The sequence below is a fragment of the Pelodiscus sinensis genome, chromosome W (assembly GCF_052426305.1).
Source record: "Pelodiscus sinensis isolate ZL-2025 chromosome W, ASM5242630v1, whole genome shotgun sequence".
NCBI lineage: Eukaryota > Metazoa > Chordata > Testudines > Trionychidae > Pelodiscus > Pelodiscus sinensis.
The window spans coordinates 11,933,268-11,952,124 of NC_143084.1; the positions used below are offsets into that span (position 1 = coordinate 11,933,268).

General features: G+C 51.7%; 2 protein-coding genes across 6 annotated transcripts in view; both read right to left on the minus strand.

Annotated features, from left to right (window-relative positions):
• LOC149520870 (E3 ubiquitin-protein ligase ZNRF3-like) overlaps window positions 1-18,857 on the minus strand; it is a 367,062-nt gene that overhangs the window by 48,752 nt on the left and 299,453 nt on the right. For 4 of the 5 annotated variants that reach the window (XM_089775112.1, XM_089775114.1, XM_089775115.1 and 1 more), the window contains one exon: window positions 14,527-14,637. The exons of the other annotated variant lie outside the window; for it this stretch is intronic. In XM_089775112.1, coding sequence (XP_089631238.1) covers window positions 14,527-14,637 — 111 coding nt within the window. The remainder of the gene's footprint in view (window positions 1-14,526; window positions 14,638-18,857) is intronic. 5 annotated transcript variants of the gene reach the window in all.
• Window positions 4,480-9,113, minus strand: LOC149520872 (uncharacterized). Its single transcript, XM_089775117.1, has 2 exons — window positions 5,492-9,113; window positions 4,480-5,015 (listed from the first exon to the last, which is right to left on the minus strand). The coding sequence occupies exons 1-2, from the start codon at window positions 6,048-6,050 to the stop codon at window positions 4,576-4,578; spliced, it is 999 nt and encodes a 332-aa protein (XP_089631243.1). The 5' UTR covers window positions 6,051-9,113; the 3' UTR covers window positions 4,480-4,575.

An 18,857-nucleotide genomic window follows, 5' to 3' on the forward strand; every position in this document is an offset into this window, starting at 1 on the left:
CAGCAGACAGGAACAAGAGAGTTGTGATTGCCTGCTATGGAGCATCCAAGAGGCCACCTGTGTTTTTCCCTGGAGGCCAGTTCTTCCGCAAAAACCCCTCTGGAATGTCCACACTTGCCTTATTGCGCAAGAGCTGTAGCGCAAAGAGGATTTATTCCTTGTGGGGAGAGGAATAGCTCTACTGCAAAAAGCCTTCTCTTCTGCTGATTTACTTGCACAAAAGCACGCTTGAGGTGTGGACACGCTGCCAGTTTTTGCACAAAAACTAACCATTTTTGCGCAAAAACCTTGTAGTGTAGACGTACCCAAAGAGAACTAGTTTTCCAAACTGGGGGGGGGGGGGGGAATGAGCGAGAGGAAAATTTTAAACAGAAAAATGTGAGTGAAAAAGACAACTAAAAAGACTGATCAATTGGTGGCATAGTGGTGTGTGCATATAGTTGCCTTCTAAGCAGTTGATGTGGGTTTGATTCCCAACCAATGCAAAATGGGAAGAAAGCAACTCATGTCCACTGGCTGGTTTTCATTTGATGTTGTGAAGACTAGGACTTTAACAGGATTCAAAAAGGAGCTAAGATAGATTCATGGAGGTTAGATCCATCAATGGCCATTAGCCAGGATGGGTAAGAATGATGTCCCTAGCCTCTGTTTGTTGAGAAATGGATGACAGGAGAGGGATCATGTAAGGATTACCTGTTCTGTTCACTCCCTCCGGGGCATCTGGCATTGGCCACTGTTGGCAGACAGGACACTGGGCTAGATGGACCTTTGGTCTGACCCCGTCTTATGTTATAATTGGGAATTGTTTAAGAATATTTTGCTAGATTCCCCAAAACACCTTGGCTACGTCTAGACTGGCATGATTTTCCGCAAATGCTTTTAACGGAAAAGTTTTCCGTTAAAAGCATTTTTGGAAAAGAGCGTCTGGATTGGCACAGACGCTTTTCCGCAAAAGCACTTTTTGCGGAAAAGCGTCCGTGCCAATCTAGACGCGCTTTTCCGCAAAAAAGCCCCGATTGCCATTTTTGCGATTGGGGCTTTTTTGCGCAAAACAAATCTGAGCTGTCTACACTGGCCCTTTTGTGCAAAAGCTTTGCGCAAAAGGACTTTTGCCCAAATGGGAGCAGCATAGTATTTCCGCAAGAAGCACTGATTTCAGACAGTAGGAAGTCAGTGTTCTTGCGGAAATTCAAGCGGCCAGTGTAGACAGCTGGCAAGTTTTTCCACAAAACTTGCCAGTCTAGACACAGCCCTACAGTTCTACAATCACTGAAGAAGACTTTTTCAATTAAAAAGCCATTCAAACAAAAAACAAAACAAAAAAAAGGAGTAAAAGCAGCAATACAAAATTATATATAAATGGTTAGTTATTAACGGTTCACAATCCTGCTGGAAGGCATAACAAGTGAGTTTCTGCAGGGGTCTGTTTTGGAACCGGCTCAGTTCAATATCTTCATCAACAATTTAGATATTGGCATAGAAAGGACGCTTATTAAGTTTGCAGATGATACCAAGCTGGGTGGGGTTGCAACTGCTTTGGAGGATAGGGACATAATTCAAAATGATCTGGACAAATTGGAGAAATGGTCTGTCATAATCAGGAATGCTCACCAGCACCCAGAGACTAAGGGGTTAACTAATGTCTCCTGTACCTAGCCAGGTATTGTGTGGTCAGTCAATAACAATGCAGGTAGGAATTTCAAACTGGAAGAGAGGGGATTTTCTCTCTCTGTTCTTTGTTTGAGAGGCAGAGTAGTTTCTCACAACTATTGAGGGAGATGGGAGACACTTCTCTCTCCAAGAACGGACTTCTTAAAATGTGTAAGTAGGGAAAAGTCAGGGTATATTGTTTTGCTTGTTTGGGGATTTGGAAATAATGTCTGAGGTTAAGTGTTTTTTTTCCTTTTGTAACTAAGTCTTCAGCCCAGGGACTTTCTCTGAGTATCTATATCAAATGCAGGACAATGTAGCACTTTAAAGACTAACAAGATGGTTTATTAGATGATGAGCTTTCGTGGGCCAGACCCACTTCCTCAGATCAAATAGTGGAAGAAAATAGTCACAACCATATATACCAAAGGATACAATTAAAAAAAATGAACACATATGAAAAGGACAAATCACATTTCAGAACAGAAGGGGGATGCGGGGGGGGGGGGGGTGGAAGGAAGGTAAGAAGTGAGAAAGAAGAGGAAAGAGGAAAAAGCACAGGTGCCCTGGTGACCACTCCGTCCATAGTAATCACAGCTTACACGCGAGATAGCGTCCACACTAAATGGATGCTATCTGTTCTGCTTTTTCAATGCGCTTTTACATGTGGACGCTCTCTTTCAGAAGAAGTTTTCTTGGAAGATCTCTTCCGGAAAAGCTTCTTCTGAAAGAAGCCTGCAGTCTAGACATAGCCAAAGAGAGGGATAAAAACTATGGAATAAAGAAGCTTGGGGTTCTCTCTCGAGGCCGGAGGACAAGCGCTGTTCTCTTTCTCAATATAGATCTCTGCCTTGCTTCATTTAGTCTTTCTGGGTATGTCTACACTACAGCATTATTTTGAAATATCTTATTTTGAATGAACTATTTCAAAATAAGATATTTTGAAATAACACGTCTACACACAAAATGCATTTCGAAATAGCACTTTGCTATTTCAAAATAGCACGTCCACACTGATTGGACGCTGAATCACATTTAAGGGCAGCTGAAACCGGTTCCAGCAGGGCATCAGGTCAGTAGTTACTTTTTATGGCTGCTGCCTGTCGCTATCTGAGGCTTGTGCTTAAAGGGACCCCCCCCCCCCGGACAGCTGGTTCTCAGCTTTCCTTGCTTGCTTGCCTACCTCACTGAGGGACAGCAAAGCATTTTTGTGTCTGTCTGCTTTGGTTGCCCTGACTCGGGACACCACAGCACTAGGTGCCATGGAGTCAGAGCTGCCCCTGGGCACTCTGGTGCTCATTTTGGATGTCTTGCTGCAAGCCTGGCAGCAATTGCTGGAGTCTGCCTCGCAGCATCTGCTGCAGCCCGACCCCCAGGCCCTCTTCCGGACCCTCCTGGGGGATGAGGAAGAGCAGCAGCAGCACCCGGACGCCAGCGTGCCCCGCTGCATCTGGCGTCTGGACACCAGCAGCAACTGGTGGGACCACATTGTCCTGGAGCGCTGGGGAGACCAACAGTGGACCCAGAACTTCAGAATGAAGAAGGACGCCTTTCTCAAGCTCTGTGAGTGGCTCGCCCCTGTTCTGCAGTGATGGGACATGCACATGAGGCCTGCCATTCCCCTCCAGAAGCGTGTGGCCATCACCCTCTGGAAGCTCTCCACACCAGATAGCTACCAATCCGTGGCAAACCAGTTCGGCGTGGGGCCACTGTGCCGGGGGGTGGGGGCAATGAGGTGATGGGCTGCCCCAGGGAAAAGTGGAGGAGGTGGTGCAAGTCCCAGCTACACTAAGGACTGCCCACGGTGGCCAGGATTGCAGTGGAGGTTGCTCCTGGGGAGGGGGTGCGAGGCAGTGGCGGGGAAGGAGCACTGTCAGCCACCCTGGCACCCCAGTGACTCTCGGTTTTGTGTGTCCCTCTGCAGGTGGTCAAGGCCATCAATAGAGTGCTGCTCCGCAGAGTCATCCGCCTCACTGCTGTGGACGCGGTCATCGAGGGCTTTGGCGCCCTGTGCTTCCCCAACTGCGGGCGGGGGGGGGGGCAATCGAAGGGACGCACATCCCCATCCGTGCCCCAGACCACCAGGCCTCCCTGTACATGAACCGGAAGGGATACTTCTCGGTCATCCTGCAGGCTGTGTCTGACCACCGGGGCTGCTTCCTGGACATTAACTTGGGCTGGTCCAGCAAAGCACACGATGCCCTGGTGTACCGCAACTCCTCTGTGTTCCAGAGGCTGCACACCAGCACTTTCTTCCCTGACTGCCACATCAGGGTTGGGGACGTGGACATGCCCATGTGCCTGGCGGGGGATGCGGCCTACCCCCTACAGCCCTGGCTCATGAAGCCCTACACGGGACACCTCAACCCCTCCTGGCAGGCCTTTAATGCCAGGCTCAGCAGGGCCACATTATGGTGGAGGGTGCCTTCGGCTAGCTAAAGGCCCGATTTAGATGCCGCCTCACCTGCCTGGACCTCTCCAAGAGGAATATTCCGCACGTGGTGGCGACGTGTTGTGTGCTGCACAATTTGTGCGAAAGGAAGGGGGAGGCTTTCCTGCCAGCCTGGATGGCAGAGGCCGACCACTTGGCTGGCCTGTACATGCAGCCCCGCATGGCTGCCAGCCGGGAGGCCCAGCGGGGGGCTGTCGGTATCCGGGAGGCCCTGCAGGAGAGCTTCCAGACGGAGGAGGAGTAAAGTCTCCCTGGCGTCCCCCACTGGGGCCTTGTGCCCTAACCCCCCTTCCTGATGTAAAATAAACACATGTGTGTTGCCAAAAACAAACTCTGTTTATTGAACATAACTGGTGTGTGTGTGGGGGGGGGGGGGGAAATGAGGGGAGGCGAGAGGGTGGGAGAGGGGAGGGGTAAACCTGGGAGGAGGGAGCTGGAAGGGGGAGGCAAGGGGAGGAAGGGGGAGGAGAAGCTCAGGGTTGGGGTCTTGCTGGTCCACCTGTCTCCCAGCACTGCGGGTGCGGGGGCCTCAGCGTCCCCGGGGGGGAGCAGGTATGGAGGATGGGGCGGGTGGGGGGCGGGGAAGAAGAGGTGGGAGGGGGAGCAGGAGTGGGAGGAGGAGCGATAGATGGGGCGGCAGCAGGGGCTGGAGTGGCAGGATGCACCAATCTCTGCACCAGGGTCTGCAGGTGGTCGCAGATGGCACGGCCCTGGGCAAGCAGCTCCCACCAGCTCTCCCGCCGCAGCTGCAGGTCTTCATGCACCCAGTGCTCCAGGATGTGGACCTGCCTTCGCAGGAGCCCCAGGTGCTGCCGCTGGTACTCCTCCTGGTTCCGGGTCAGCCTGCTGAGGGCCCGGGTGCGGGAGGATGTCCTGGGCAGGGTGGTGTGCCCTGCACTCGCAGATGCTGCGGCTGTGGAGAAACAAGAGAAGTGGTCAGTTCTCCCTGGGGACACAGTGGGTGAAGCCCAGCCCCCCCCTGCAAGGCAAGGTCGGCAGGTCTCTGCACCATCGGAGCCGATGTGCTTGCACACAGGCTATGTTGAGCATGTCCTGCTATCCCTGGGAGTGTGAGCTGGCCCGGGACTGTACCCATGCCCCTGTGCTGTATATAGTGTGTGTGGGGGGGAGGAGGGGAGATGTGGAGGGAGGGCATCGTGCAGTGTCCCTCCCCGGGGTCAGGAGCATGTCATGTGCCTTCATACATACACGCGTATGGGTAACAGGCCAGGGCCCCTGTGTGGCAACCAGCCGGGGTCACATGCCCAGGGTGGCACGGCACATGCACAGGTTGCTGTGTGCTCCGTGGTCAGCAAGGCCCACACGCGCGGTCCCTGGTCTCCCTCTCCCTCCCCCCACCCCGCATAAGGGAACGCTGATGGCACTCACATGTCAAGGCCTCCCCAGCCTCAGATGACACAGGTGACATGGCTGCTGTGATGCCTCGGGGGTCCTGGGTGAGTGCCACGCTCCCTCCTGGCTCCTGCGACTCTTGGACGTTGTCGTCCTCCTCCTCCTCCTCCGTGCCCTGCTCAGGGCCCTCTGCCCCAGGGTCGATGACCACCTGGGGGGCACGGACTATCTGACCCCCCAGGAAGTGGTCCAGGGCATCATAATAGGGGCAGGGGTCTGGGTCAGCCCCTGGTTGGGAGCTGCCCCCTGTGGCCCTGGCATAGGCCTGCCGCAGCTCCTTGATTTTCATGCGCACCTGCTCCTGGGTGCGCATGTGGCCTTTGGTGGCCATCTGCCTATAGACGGCCATGTTCCTGCGTCTAGTGCAGAGATCATGGACATTTGAGGTTTGGGAGGAGGCCTCCATCAGGTCCATGATCTCCGCCCTGGACCAGGAAGGCACCCACCTTTTGTGGCCCCTGGCAGGCTCCTGGGAGCTGCCAGCCTGCTCCTGGGGAGCAGTGGAGGTCTCGGTGCCAGTGGGTTGCTGGCTCATGCTGGGCCAGGGGCAGTGACTGCTGGCTCTGGGCTGGCAGGCTTGCAGTTGGCACAGGCACTATGGCCAGAGTCTACCCCTTTAAGGACTCCGGGGCTGGGGGGGAGCAGAAGAGTTTTCCTGGTTTGGCTCAGAGTAGCCACCAGGGATCCCTGGGAAGGGCTGGAGGCCCCCTATTTCGAAATAAGCGTCTACACAGCACTTATTTTGATTTAGCTATTTTGAATTTGGCGTTATTCCTTGTGGACTGAGGTTTACCAAATTCAAAATAAGTGCTCTGTTATTTCGTTTTATTTCAAAATAACTTTACTAGCATCTACACAGCCAAACCGCTATTTCGAAATTAACTTTGCTGTGTAGACATACCCTCTAAGTCTTGCTTCTAAGTTTTCCATACTCCACCTTGCACTAAGGTCCGACAGGCAGAGGGAGGCTGGTCCTGCCATGCTCAACCTTTGAGAAGAGGATTATGTGAGTATGGTATTATATTAGGTAATTATATATGTATACTTAGACAAGTACAATTTATATAACAAATTTGATTAATGTTATCATCAGAGGAGATTCAATTAATCTATATACTCAGTGTTGTATGCCTTGTTCTGTTTGCCATTTTAACACCTGTCATAATAAAGCTTGTTTTAATTCTGTATTATCCTCATTGTGAGTGTAGCTGCTGTTCTGGACCCCCAGACCCTCCATCAGAAATAGAACTATATAGTTCTGCCAATTTGTAACCTGGGGTATGGAGGACAAACCTAGAACCTTCTAGTCAGATTGGCGAGCCTTTCCCACATAAATTTCACCCATAAATCCTCCCCATGCTACAGGATCAAAATGGATATCCAACTGAACTGAGACCCTGTGTGATGGATACAGAGGCTAAGAGCGCTATCATGCTTTTTGCATGTACAAAGCAGAGAAATGAGGACTCAGAGCAGGAAGGTGTCACCCCCTCAGGCTATGTCTAGACTGCAGGCTTCTTTCAGAAGAACCTTTTTTCGGAAGAGCGCGTCCACACACAAAAGCACATAGAAAAAGCAATGCACTTTTGTGAAAGAGAGAGTCCAGACTGACTGGACACTATCTCGCATAAAAGGCCACCCAGAACCACTTCAGGCAGGGCTTTAGGTTACCAGTTGCTTCCAAGTGATGGTGCTGGAGTCTTGCAGAGACACATGCTTAAAGGGACCCCCCCAGACAGCCATTTCTCTGCTTCTGCTGCGTGCTTGCCTACCTCTTTGAGTAGTCCTAGGGATGGGGGTTCCACGACCCCCCCGCAAAAGAAGACAACGGGTGGTGGTGGTTGGGGACTCCCTCCTAAGAAGGACTGAGTCATCCATCTGCCATCCGGACCTGGAATCTCAAGAGGTGTGCTGCTTACTGGGAGCTCGAATTCAGGATGTGACTGAGAGGTTTACAAAACTGATCAAACCTTCGGATCGCTACCCCATCCTGCTTCTCCATGTGGGAACTAATGATACGGCCAAGAATGACCTTGAGCGTGTTACTGCGAATTATGTAGTGCTGGGAAGAAGGATCAAAGAATTCAGAGCGCAAGTGGTGTTCTCGTCCATCCTCCCTGTTGAAGGGAAAGGACTGGGCAGGGATCATCGAATTGAGGACGTAAATGCGTGGTTGCGCAGGTGGTGTTGCAGAGAGGGCTTTGGTTTCTTCGACCATGGGACACTGTTCCGGGCACAAGAATTGCTAGGAAGAGATGGGATCCACCTAACGAAGAGAGGAAGGAGCATCTTCGCGGGCAGGCTTGCAAACCTAGTGAGGAGGGCTTTAAACTAGGTTCATTGGGGAATGGTGACCAAAACCCTGAGGGGAGTGGAAAAGTCGGATACCAGGAAGAAATTCAAAGAGAAACGAGCAACAAAGGAGGACCCCTGATTCGAATGGAGAAGATAGGGCGATCAACTGGTTATCTGAGGTGTTTGTACACAATGCGAGAAGCCTGAGCAACAAACAGGAAGAATTGGAGGCCCTGGCCCAGTCCAAGAAATATGATTTAATTGGGATAACAGAGACTTGGTGGGATGACTCGCATGACTGGAGCGCTGTCATGGAAGAGTATAAACTGTTCAAAAAGAACAGGCAGGGGAGAAAAGGAGGAGGAGTTGCACTATATGTAAGGGTACGTCTACACTAGCCCCCTAGATCGATCTAAGGAGGCTAATGAGGGCGACCGGAATTGCGAATCAAGCCCGGGATTTAAATATCCCGTGCTTGATTTGCATGTTCCCGGCTGGTCGCCATTTTAGAAATTCACTAGCCCGAAGTAACTGCCCACGTCTACACGCAGCAGTGAAAAGGGATTCCGATTTAAAGCCCTAACTCGAATTAGCTGGTATTCCTCCTGCAATGAGGTTTCCCAGCTAATTCGAATTAGGGGCTTTAAATCGGGTTATCAGGAAGGCGAAAGAGCTATTGGAATTGCGATTGGCAAAGGATGTGAAGGATAACAAGAAGGCTGTGTCTATATTGGCCCCTATTCCGTAATAGGGATGCTAATGCAGCACTTTGGAATAGGCAAATCCGCGGGGGATTTAAATATCCCCCGCGGCATTTGCATTAACATGGCTGCCGCTTTTTTCCGGCTTGTAGATAAGCCGGAGAAAAGCGCCAGTCTGGACGCGATCCTCCGGAAAATAAGCTCTTTTCCGGAGGATCTCTTATTCCTACTTGAAAGTGACACAGCCGAAAGGTTTCTACAGGCATGTTAGCAAGAAGAAGGTGATCAGAGAGGGAGGGGGCCCCTACTGGATGAAGGAGGTAACCTAGTGACAGATGATGTGGGGAAAGCTGAAGTACTCAATGCTTTCTTTGCCTCTGTATTCACGGACAAGGTCAGCTCCCGGACTAATGCACTAAGTGACGCAAGGTGGGATGAAGATGGACAGCCCTTGGTGGGTAAAGAACAGGTTAGGAACTATTTAGAAAAGCTAAACGTACACAAATCCATGGGTCCGGACTTAATGCATCCGAGGGTACTGAGGGAGGTGGCAAATGTCATTGAGGAGCCTTTGGCCATTATCTTTGAAAAGTCGTGGAGATCAGGAGAAATCCCGGATGATTGGGAAAAGGCAAATGTAGTGCCCATCTTTAAAAAAGGGAAGGACGATCCAGGGAACTATAGGCCAGTCAGTCTTACCTCGGTCCCTGGAAAAATCATGGAAGGGATCCTTAAGGAATCCATTTTGAGGCACCTGGAAGAGGGGAAGTGATCAAGAATAGTCAACATGGATTCATGAAGTGCAAGTCGTACCTGACCAATCTGATTAGCTTCTATGATGAGGTAACTGGCTCTGTGGATATGGGGAAGTCAGTGGATGTGATATACCTTGACTTTAGCAAGGCTTTTGATACAGTCTCCCACAATATTCTTGCCAGCAAGTTAAGGGAATGTGGATTGGATAAATGGACGGTAAGATGGACAGAAAGCTGGCTAGAAGGCCGGGCCCAGCGGGTAGTGATCAACGGCTCGATGTCAGGATGGCGGTCGGTTTCTAGCGGAGTGCCCCAAGGTTCGGTTCTAGGACCAGTTTTGTTCAATATCTTTATTAATGATCTGGATGAGGGGATGGATTGCACCCTCAGCAAGTTTGCAGATGACACTAAGCTAGGGGGAGAGGTAGATACACTCGAGGGCAGAGATAGGGTCCCGAGTGACTTAGGGTATATCTACACTAGCCCCCTAGTTCAAACTAGGGAGGCTAATGTAGGCATTCGAACTTGCAAATGAAGCCCAGGATTTAAATATCCCGGGCTTCATTTGCATGTTCCCGGGCTCCTCTTCTGTTAGCTCTGGGGCCTCTGAGGAGGATAGAATGAGCCAAAGAGCTGAGAGTGAGCAGAGTCTGGGTGAGAGCTGGGAGCTGCAAGGCAGGCAGAATGTGTTGGAGGAGCAGGATAGGCTGCTCAGGTACCAAAGGAAAGGTACTTGGGAGGGATTGTTTGGGGAAGTGGCCCTGGGAAGTAGTTGCCAGATGGGGTTTGTTCTACTCCCCATCTGTTGCTGCTACCTTAGGATACCTGGGTTGGAGCCCAGAGTAGTGAGTGGGTCTGGGTTTCCCCCAACCTTTCCCACACCACTACAGAGCCTATTCCTGGATAGGGAGACCCAGACTACAGAGGGGTTTCACCCCCATATTATGGACTAGCCTGTGACGAGTATGGCTCAGTAGGCTGTGAACCCTGCCTCTAGTAAAGAGAAAGAGGCCGTGTGGTGGGACAGCAAGCCTCTGAGGCTGAACACTATCTGCCAGAAGTGCAGGACCCACAGGTACAGCCATAGCTCTGCCACAACTGGTGTTAGGAGTGGGATGACTCACAGCACAGCAGAGGAAAGAGGGTGAAGAACCCCCCCCCAAAAAAAAAAAAAACAAGAGAAAAAGACACCAGGGTGTTGGGAAAAAACCTAAACCCCCCTCTCCACAAGTATTTCCCTTATTTGTTTGAGTTAAGGGCTCACCAAGATGGAGGACTTGGTGAAAGCCCTGGTTCAAGCCACTTGCAGCCCAGCAGGAGGCCACCTGGGTGCAGGGGTTGGCTCTAAAGGAGGTTACCTGTGGTGATGGGGTGCAGTCACTGAAGACCCCTGTGGGGGTGTGCTTCCTGGTGTACTGATAAAGCCCCTGACACTCACCCTGTGCTGCTGGGCAGATATCCTAGTCTGCTTTCAGCCAAGGCACAAAGCTGAGATCACTGCCCCTCCAAAGAGCAATACAGACCCTGAACCTCTTCAGATCGGAGGAGAATGCAATTTCGGGCACAGCTTCTAGCAACCCAACCCCCAAATGGGATCAGAACCCCAAATTAATTATGTAGGTAAGCCCCCTTTAACAATTAAAGGAGGATGTACACATTGATGGCTCCCCCAGCTAACAAATTATTTATGCTGGGCTTGATAGTAAATAAAAGTGGTTTTATTAAGTACGAGCAGTAGGATTTAAGTGGTTGCAAATGAAAACAGGCAGAGCAAAGTGAATTACAAATTTAAAATAACAGAAAGAGCATAGCTAGTTCTAACACTAAAAGCTCATTACAGACTTACCCTAAAACTGTTCTTACTTCAGCTAAACCTCCAATAAAATCTTTTTTCGTTGGGGTCTCTGGTTCACTCTCTTGGGAGTGTCATGCCAGCCAAAGACCAAGGGCCTGAAAACTTTGCATGTTAAATAGCCTTCTTTTTAGGCAGGAATACTTTGTCTCTACATTCCACCCTTCCATGGAAAATTACCAGGTCAGACCCTACCAGTTGGGGTGGTCATGTGTCTTCCTAAGGCCAACCACTGCTAAGACTTAAAGGAGAAAGGAGGCTGTTTCCAGGTGATCACCCAGACATTGAGGGAAACACCCTTGATGGCTTTCCTGTGCACATTTAAACCATAAATCATTCCATACTCCATAACGCTAACTCTACACCAGGGGTGTCCAAACTTTTTTCAAAGAGGGCCAGATTTGAAGAAGTGAACATGCGTGAGGGCCGTCCCCGCACTCTCAGCCCCAAGGCGGAGGGCCCGCAGGGTCGGAGGCGGGCGGAGAGCGCAGGGCAGGCTGGCCTCACGGCGGCCCGGGGGCAGGGCGAACCCGCAGCCGAGCGGGGCTGCGGACGTGCCCTACAGGGCAGGCTCTGGGACCGCGGAGGCCATGGGCGGCGGCGGCGCGGCCGGAAGCGGCGTGCTGGGCGCGCCAGTTCAAAAGAGCGCCGGGGAGCCAGGAGAGGGGTAGGAAGCGGGGGCCGTATTAAACCGGAACACGGGCCGCAATTGGCCTGCGGGCCAGACTTTGGACATGCCTGCTTTACACACAAGAATGATACATACACCAAAATACAATAAACAGATCCAGCAGATTGTGACATTAAGATTGATAGGTCACATGAGGTATTTTGTCCAAAGCATCTTTGTGTTATTTGTATCCATAAGACAATTTCATAAAGCATGGGTGGGCGGGGGGCACAAAACCATCACACCTGGCAGCAGCAAGAAACAAGTCAGCTGCTAGTGAATCAAGCAGCCTCTGATCGAGCCTTCCTTCGAGAGGTGGTGAGCCAACTAAAGACCCTTACTGCCTGGACTCCCAGGCCCAGAGGGATGGAAAACATGTCCCAGGGATGATTCCTAACCAGACTTCCTTCCTTGAAATTTTTGCCCTCTAGGAATCAAGGAAAATCTTCATTTAAAGAAAGTTGCCTCTCTTCTCCTTTAATTGCATCCTTAGGATTTCCATCAGCACATGCAGGTTGGACCTCCCTGGTCTGGCATCCTCGGAACCTGAGTGGTCTCAGATGAGGGAATTTGCCGGACCAGGGGAGGCCCCCTGCCTTGCAGCCCACTGCCCCTCCTGCTGCTGGTTCTGCTTCTGGCACCGACGCCCAGCCCCTGGTGCACTATGGCCAGGCTCAGGCTCTAGCCCCAGCCGGGGCTCCTGGCTGGCTCCTGATCCCAGCCGCTGGGGACCAGCGAGTCCCAGATTTTACTGTACTATACACCCAACAAGCTTGGAACCTGCTGTGAAGCCACTATCCTGTTAAAATCCATCACCTTTTTAAAGTACCATGCGCCTCTGGATAAAACCCTTTTCACAACAACTGTTTTTCCAGACAGTGAACCATTCTCCCTCTTCAACAGCACTGACCCAACTCTCTAGGGGTATGTCTACACTACAAAGTTAATTCGAACTAACAGCCGTTAGTTCGAATTAACTTTAATAGGCGCTACACATGCAAACCGCTAGTTGGAACTTAATTCAAACTAGCGGAGCGCTTAATTCGAACTAGGTAAACCTCATTCTACGAGGACTAACGACTAGTTCGAATTAAGTAGTTCGAAAGGGCTGTGTAGCCCCTTAATTCGAACTAGTGGGAGGCTAGCCCTCCCCAGCTTGCCCTGGTGGCCACTCTGGGCACCACCAGGGAAACTCTTCTGCCCCCCTCCCGGCCCTGGAGCCCTTAAAGGGGCACGGTCTGGCTACGGTACCCGTGCCAGGTGCAAGACTGCCAGCACCCAGCCAGCAGACCCTGCACCTGGCACGGCACGAACCAGCCACCCGCTGCCACCCAGCCCTCCGCCTCTTCCCGGGACCAGGCTGGCAGCTCCCGGGAGCCTGCCCGGGTCCGCAAGAGGCGGGCGCCCACCAGGTCTAGTGCGGAGATCGTGGACCTCATCCACGACGTCCACACTAGGCACAGGAAAGTGGCCGTCTAGGACAGGAGAGCTGCCAGCCTGGCCACCCAGGAGCAGGTTTGCATGAAAATCAGGGTGGTCCAGTGAGACCCCCGACCCTGAGCCCTGAGCTTAGAATGGCCGTCCTGGGTCAGACCAAAGGTCCATCTAGTCCAGTAGCCTGTCTGCCGACAGCGGCCAACACTAGGGACCCTGGAGGGGATGGACCGAAGACAGTGACCAAGCCATTTGTCTCGTGCCATCCATCTCCAGCCTTCCACAAACAGAGGCCAGGGACACCATTTCTACCCCCTGGCTAATACCACTCCTTGGACCCAACCTCCATGAATTTATCTAACTTCTCTTTAAACTCTGTTCTAGTTCTAGCCTTCACAGCCTCCTGCAGCAAGGAGTTCTACAGGTTGACTATTTGCTTTGTGAAGAAGAACTTTCTGTTATTAGTTTGAAGCCTGCTACCCATTCATTTCATTTGGTGTCCTCTAGTCCTTCTATTATAGGAACTAATGAAGAACTTTTCTTTATGCACCCTCTCCACACCATTCATGCTTTTATAGACCTCTATCATATCCCCCCTCAGTCTCGTCTTTTCTAAGCTGAGAAGTCCCAGTCTCTTTAGCCTCTCTTCATATGGGACCTGTTCCAAACCCCTGATCATTTTAGTTGCCCTCCCCTCTCCCACCCTCTCTCTTCCCCTCTCCCACCTCCTTTTCCCAGTCTCCCCGAGTTTTGTTCAATAAAGAGAGTTTCTATTTTTGAACACACGTGTCCTTTATTTTGTACATCAGGAAGGGGGGCTAGGGAGGGGTAAGTGGAAGGAGGTGAGGGAGGAATGGGGTACGAGCCCCCAATGGGGAGGACTGGGGTGGCTCTGCGGGCTCCTTGGGGTGGAAGCTCTCCTGCAGCCCCCCGATTGACCCCACTCCCCGGATGGCAGCCTGCGGCAAGTGCAGCCGGTCTGATGGCCGAGTCCTGTGATATGCCGAGTGTGGGCATTCAGGGCACTCCAAGCCAGGACTGCTTTGCTGTCCCTCATCAAGTTAGACACGTGAGCGGGGAACCCCTGAGAACTGTCTGTCCAGGGTGGGGGTCGGGTCCCTTTAAGCACAGCCCTCGGCTAGCCTGAGACAGCAGCTCCACGCTGTCCTAATCTGATGCCCTGCCGGCACTGCTTCCGGCCAGCCTTAACCCCGGTTCAGGGTCCACATACCCTAGAAGACAGAGATAGGGGTCAGACTGCCAGGAAAGTATCATTACTGATTCCGAGCTGAGGCAGCTCTTACCTGACTATGTCGCTGCTTCAGTTTGATCTTGATGAGAAGAATGAGGCAAACGAGAGAGACCGCCACAAAAAAGGCGAGGAATATCCCCATGTCAAAGTACTCTGTGGGTTGCTTAGAAGTGAAGAAGACAGAAGAAGTTTAACTTGCCTCCCCATGCAGATCACATTCAAATCCATTGCTATGCCCTTCAAATCCATTTCCCCCTTCTCTAGTTTCTTGATAATTAAGGTTTCCATGAATGCCCTGGGGGCCTGAACTCCAAGGCTACGTCTACACTGGCCCCTTTTCCGGAAGGGGCATGTTAATTTCAGCTATCGTAGTAGGGAAATCCGCGGGGGATTTAAATATCCCCCGCGGCATTTAAATAAAAATGTCCGCCGCTTTTTTCCGGCTTTTAGAAAAGCCGGAAAAGAGCGTCTACACTGGCCCCGATCCTCCGGAAAAAGCGCCCTTTTCCAGAGGCTCTTATTCCTACTTTGAAGTAGGAATAAGAGCCTCCAGAAAAGGGCGCTTTTTCCGGAGGATCGGGGCCAGTGTAGACGCTCTTTTCCGGCTTTTCTAAAAGCCGGAAAAAAGCGGCGGACATTTTTATTTAAATGCCGCGGGGGATATTTAAATCCCCCGTGGATTTCCCTACTACGATAGCTGAAATTAACATGCCCCTTCTGGAAAAGGGGCCAGTGTAGACGAGCCCCAATAGTAGAAAAGGTCACTGCAGTTGTTAGCCTCTCTCTTGACCAGTTGCTCATGATCCCTGACTGCATGAGCCAGAATCTTTGGTCAATACCTTTGAGTGAGGTCAATTCATATTATTTTATGAAACTCCATGTACTTAATAGTGAATATTCAGGGTGCCCTTTACAATCAATACAAACTGGGAGGAAGTCACATTTGTCACAGGAACCTAAGTGTGTGGTGGGACACAGCCTTAGCAAATAAGGTTTACAGAAGCTCTGAACTCAATGCTGGTTCTACAAACAACAGGTTTCCCCCAGAGTGAATCACAGTTACCAACAGCTCCAGTGGGTTTTTGGTACAATTCTCTTTCCGAAGCAAGTAAAATCACATCTGAGTCCTTGGCCAATCACTGATTGATCAAATGAGTCACGCTTCCTAGTAGCGCTGATGATTTAGGAATCCAGTAAAAATGAACTAGAAACCTGGTATACTCTTATTTTTATGTTCTCTTTTCTCATAAACTATATCTAAGAAGTGTTCAAGCTGTCTTGGGAATATCCATTTGTGACGGGGTGTTAGGTCCCCACGAGGCGGAACTCCCCGAACCTCGCACTAGCTAGCGGGGAGAGGAGGCTCTCTGGGCTCATGGAGCCGCTCCCGCGCCATGGTACCAGGGCTGTTCCATGGCCACCGCTGGAACATGCGCAGAAGAGCTTGGGGCCAGCTTGCCAGCCAGTGGGACAGCGCCTGCACCAGCATCCCAAAGGAATGGCGCCGGCTTTGAAAAGGTGTCGGCCCCTACAGCAAGGGGTGGCGGACTGGAGGCGAGGACTGCGGACCATCGGCCTCGTCAGGACACTGGCTGTACGGGGTGGAGAGATGGGCAGTGGACCGGCGACTCCCTCACAATGGGAGAAGGCTTCTCAACCCCCAGGGTGGGCCCAGAGACAGGGGAATTGACAGCACTGGATGGGATCACGCGGTGAGACGCGGTCGGCGGCATAATCACGGACCAATGTGACGAAGGGGGTAGGAAGTAACCCAGGACGAGCGGAAAATGGATGACGGGCCATGGGTAAGGCCTCGTTGGAGCCCGCGGGTTGGTGCGTTGCAGGACGAGTCCCCACCAACCAAACAAGTCCCTGCTCTTAGGGTCCTGGAGTGGGGGTGGGACCAGTCCCCCCTACCCTCTACGAGTGGGCCAAGTAAACATTTAGGACTATTGACTTTGTTCAAGAGACTTGAGACTTAATTGTGTGGGGTGCGGGACTTGTGGGGAGCACATAGGGACATTGGTGACGGGAAAGGAGGGAGGGCGGCTGCTGAAAATGGCATATATCCGCTCACAATGATGAGATACACTGGTGCCTGAGCGAGCATTGACCGGAGGGAGTAGACCCACGCTGGGACAAGTGGTGGATAATGTGGGTACTTGACCCCAAACCCTGTAACTAAGGGAAGGAAGAAAAAAAAAAAAGAGAGAGAGGAAAGTGAGCGTAGAGGGGCTGAGGTCAAAATGGACCCGGCTAAGATGTTTGAGTGGTTAGCTGAACACCAGCGGCAACAGCAGCAGCAACAGACTCAGTTGCTGCAGCAATTGGCAGCTCAGCAACAAGAGCAGCAAAGACAGTTGTTACGAGAACTAGTGGACCAGCAGCAAGCACAGCAGGAGAGATGGCTCCAGCAGGGAGCAGTCATGGGGCGGGCCAGCATGGGAGCCCCTATGGGGGTAGAAGAGGGACCCGGGGGTGTCCTCTAGTTGCCAATACGCCTGTCTAAGATGGGGCCTCAAGATGACCCAGAAGCTTACTTTGTAACGTTTGAGATGGTGGCTACAGCCGCCAGGTGGCCCGAGGAGCACTGGGCCACCCTCCTGGCCCCCTATTTATCAGGGCCTGCACAACTGGCTTACCGTAGTTTAGCAGCCAGGGAGGCCCTAAACTATTTTAAGATAAAAGAGGCCATTCTGGATCAAGTCGGGGTGACCCCAGAGACATATAGGCAGAAGTTTAGACAGGAACAGTACTCACTGGGGGCCTGTCCCCGGGCAGTGGCCCAGAAGTTGCATGAGGTTTGCTGGAGATGGTTAGAGCCTGAGCGGCGCACTAGTACGCAGGTAGCCAACCTCATAGTACTGGAGCAATTCATCCATATTTTGCCAGCAGAGGCACAGAAGTGGGTGCGAAGACACCGCCCTACGGCCCTAGCCAATGTTGTCACCTTAATGGAAGATTACTCGGCATCTGAGGCACCCAGCCCTGGGGAGAGCTCGGTGCCCTCGAGGAGGTAGAGGCCGGGAGCTGTGGGGACCCTGGAGAGGGCTGAAGGACCTAAGCCTGTAGCCCCAGGATGGGAGGTTCCGGGCATGGGGCAAAGGGAAAGAATAGGTAAACAAGAAGGGATGGATCGGCCATTGAGAGAGGAGGGACCCTCTCGAAGCCGCTGCTATGAGTGCGGGCAAGAGGGACGTTTTCATAGAAATTGCCCTTTTATGGATTGTTCTTCTGGACACGTAATACCCGCAGACCAGAGAGCCCGCCCTCGTGATAACACCAAGATGGTGGTGAGGGTGAAGGTGGAGGGAGTGCCTGTATTGGCTTTGGTGGACTCGGGCTGTGGACAAACCATTGTCCGGGCAGATTTGGTGGTGAAACCCGAGCTGGTAGGGGTTTCAGTTTGGATGAAATGCGTCCACGGGGATGTGTGGCCGTACCCCACAGCCTGGGTGCGAATCACGGAGGAGGAGGAGAATGCCTTGACGGTGAAAGGAGGATGGACGGGGCAGGCCAAGCCACCACTGGGAACCCGCATGAAGAGACCGGACGGAGGGAGTAGCCCCGTGCTGGGACACCATTCTAGACTGGAAGGAGAATAAAATCTCAGATTTGTTTTGTTAATCCATGCATGAAAAATGCAATCAAGAAGTGTTTGCTAACATCAGACAGAGTGTCTTCCTGGAAGTTCAGCCCTGCTTATTTCATTTAAATGTTTTGTTTCTTTATTAATGGGGCATTATAACACCAAAACCAAACAAAACTCCCTGGCTGTGTCTACACTGGGCCACTTATTCTGGAAAATCAGCCGCTTTTCCGGAATAAGCTGCGAGCTGTCTACACTGGCCCTTGAATTTCCGGAAAAGCAACGATGCTCTATTGTACAAAATCAGCCGCTATTCCGGAAAAACTATTCTGCTCCCGCTCGGGCATAAGTCCTTATTCCGGAACACTGTTCCGGAAAAGGGCCAGTGTAGACAGCCAAGTAGTCTTTTCCGGAAAAAAGCCCTGATCGCGAAAATGGCGATCAGTGCTCTTTTCCGGAAAAGCGCGTCTACATTGAGCACAGACGCTTTTCCGGAAAAGGGCTTTTCCAGAAAAGCAGCCTGCCAATGTAGACGCTCCTTTTCCGGAAAAACTGAAAACGGAATAGTATTCCATTTTAAGCATTTCTGGAAATTCATGCCAGTGTAGACACAGCCCCTGTATAATAAATATAAGGCCAGACTGTGAACCTCCAACAGCACTGGAACACTGGTGAGTTGTGACTGATTTGAGAAATCCCATGGAAGTCAATGGTACTTTGTGAGTAACTAACTGTTCTCCAGTCAGCACTCATGGAAAGTGCCACGCTACACATTAACAACCAATGGTATTAAC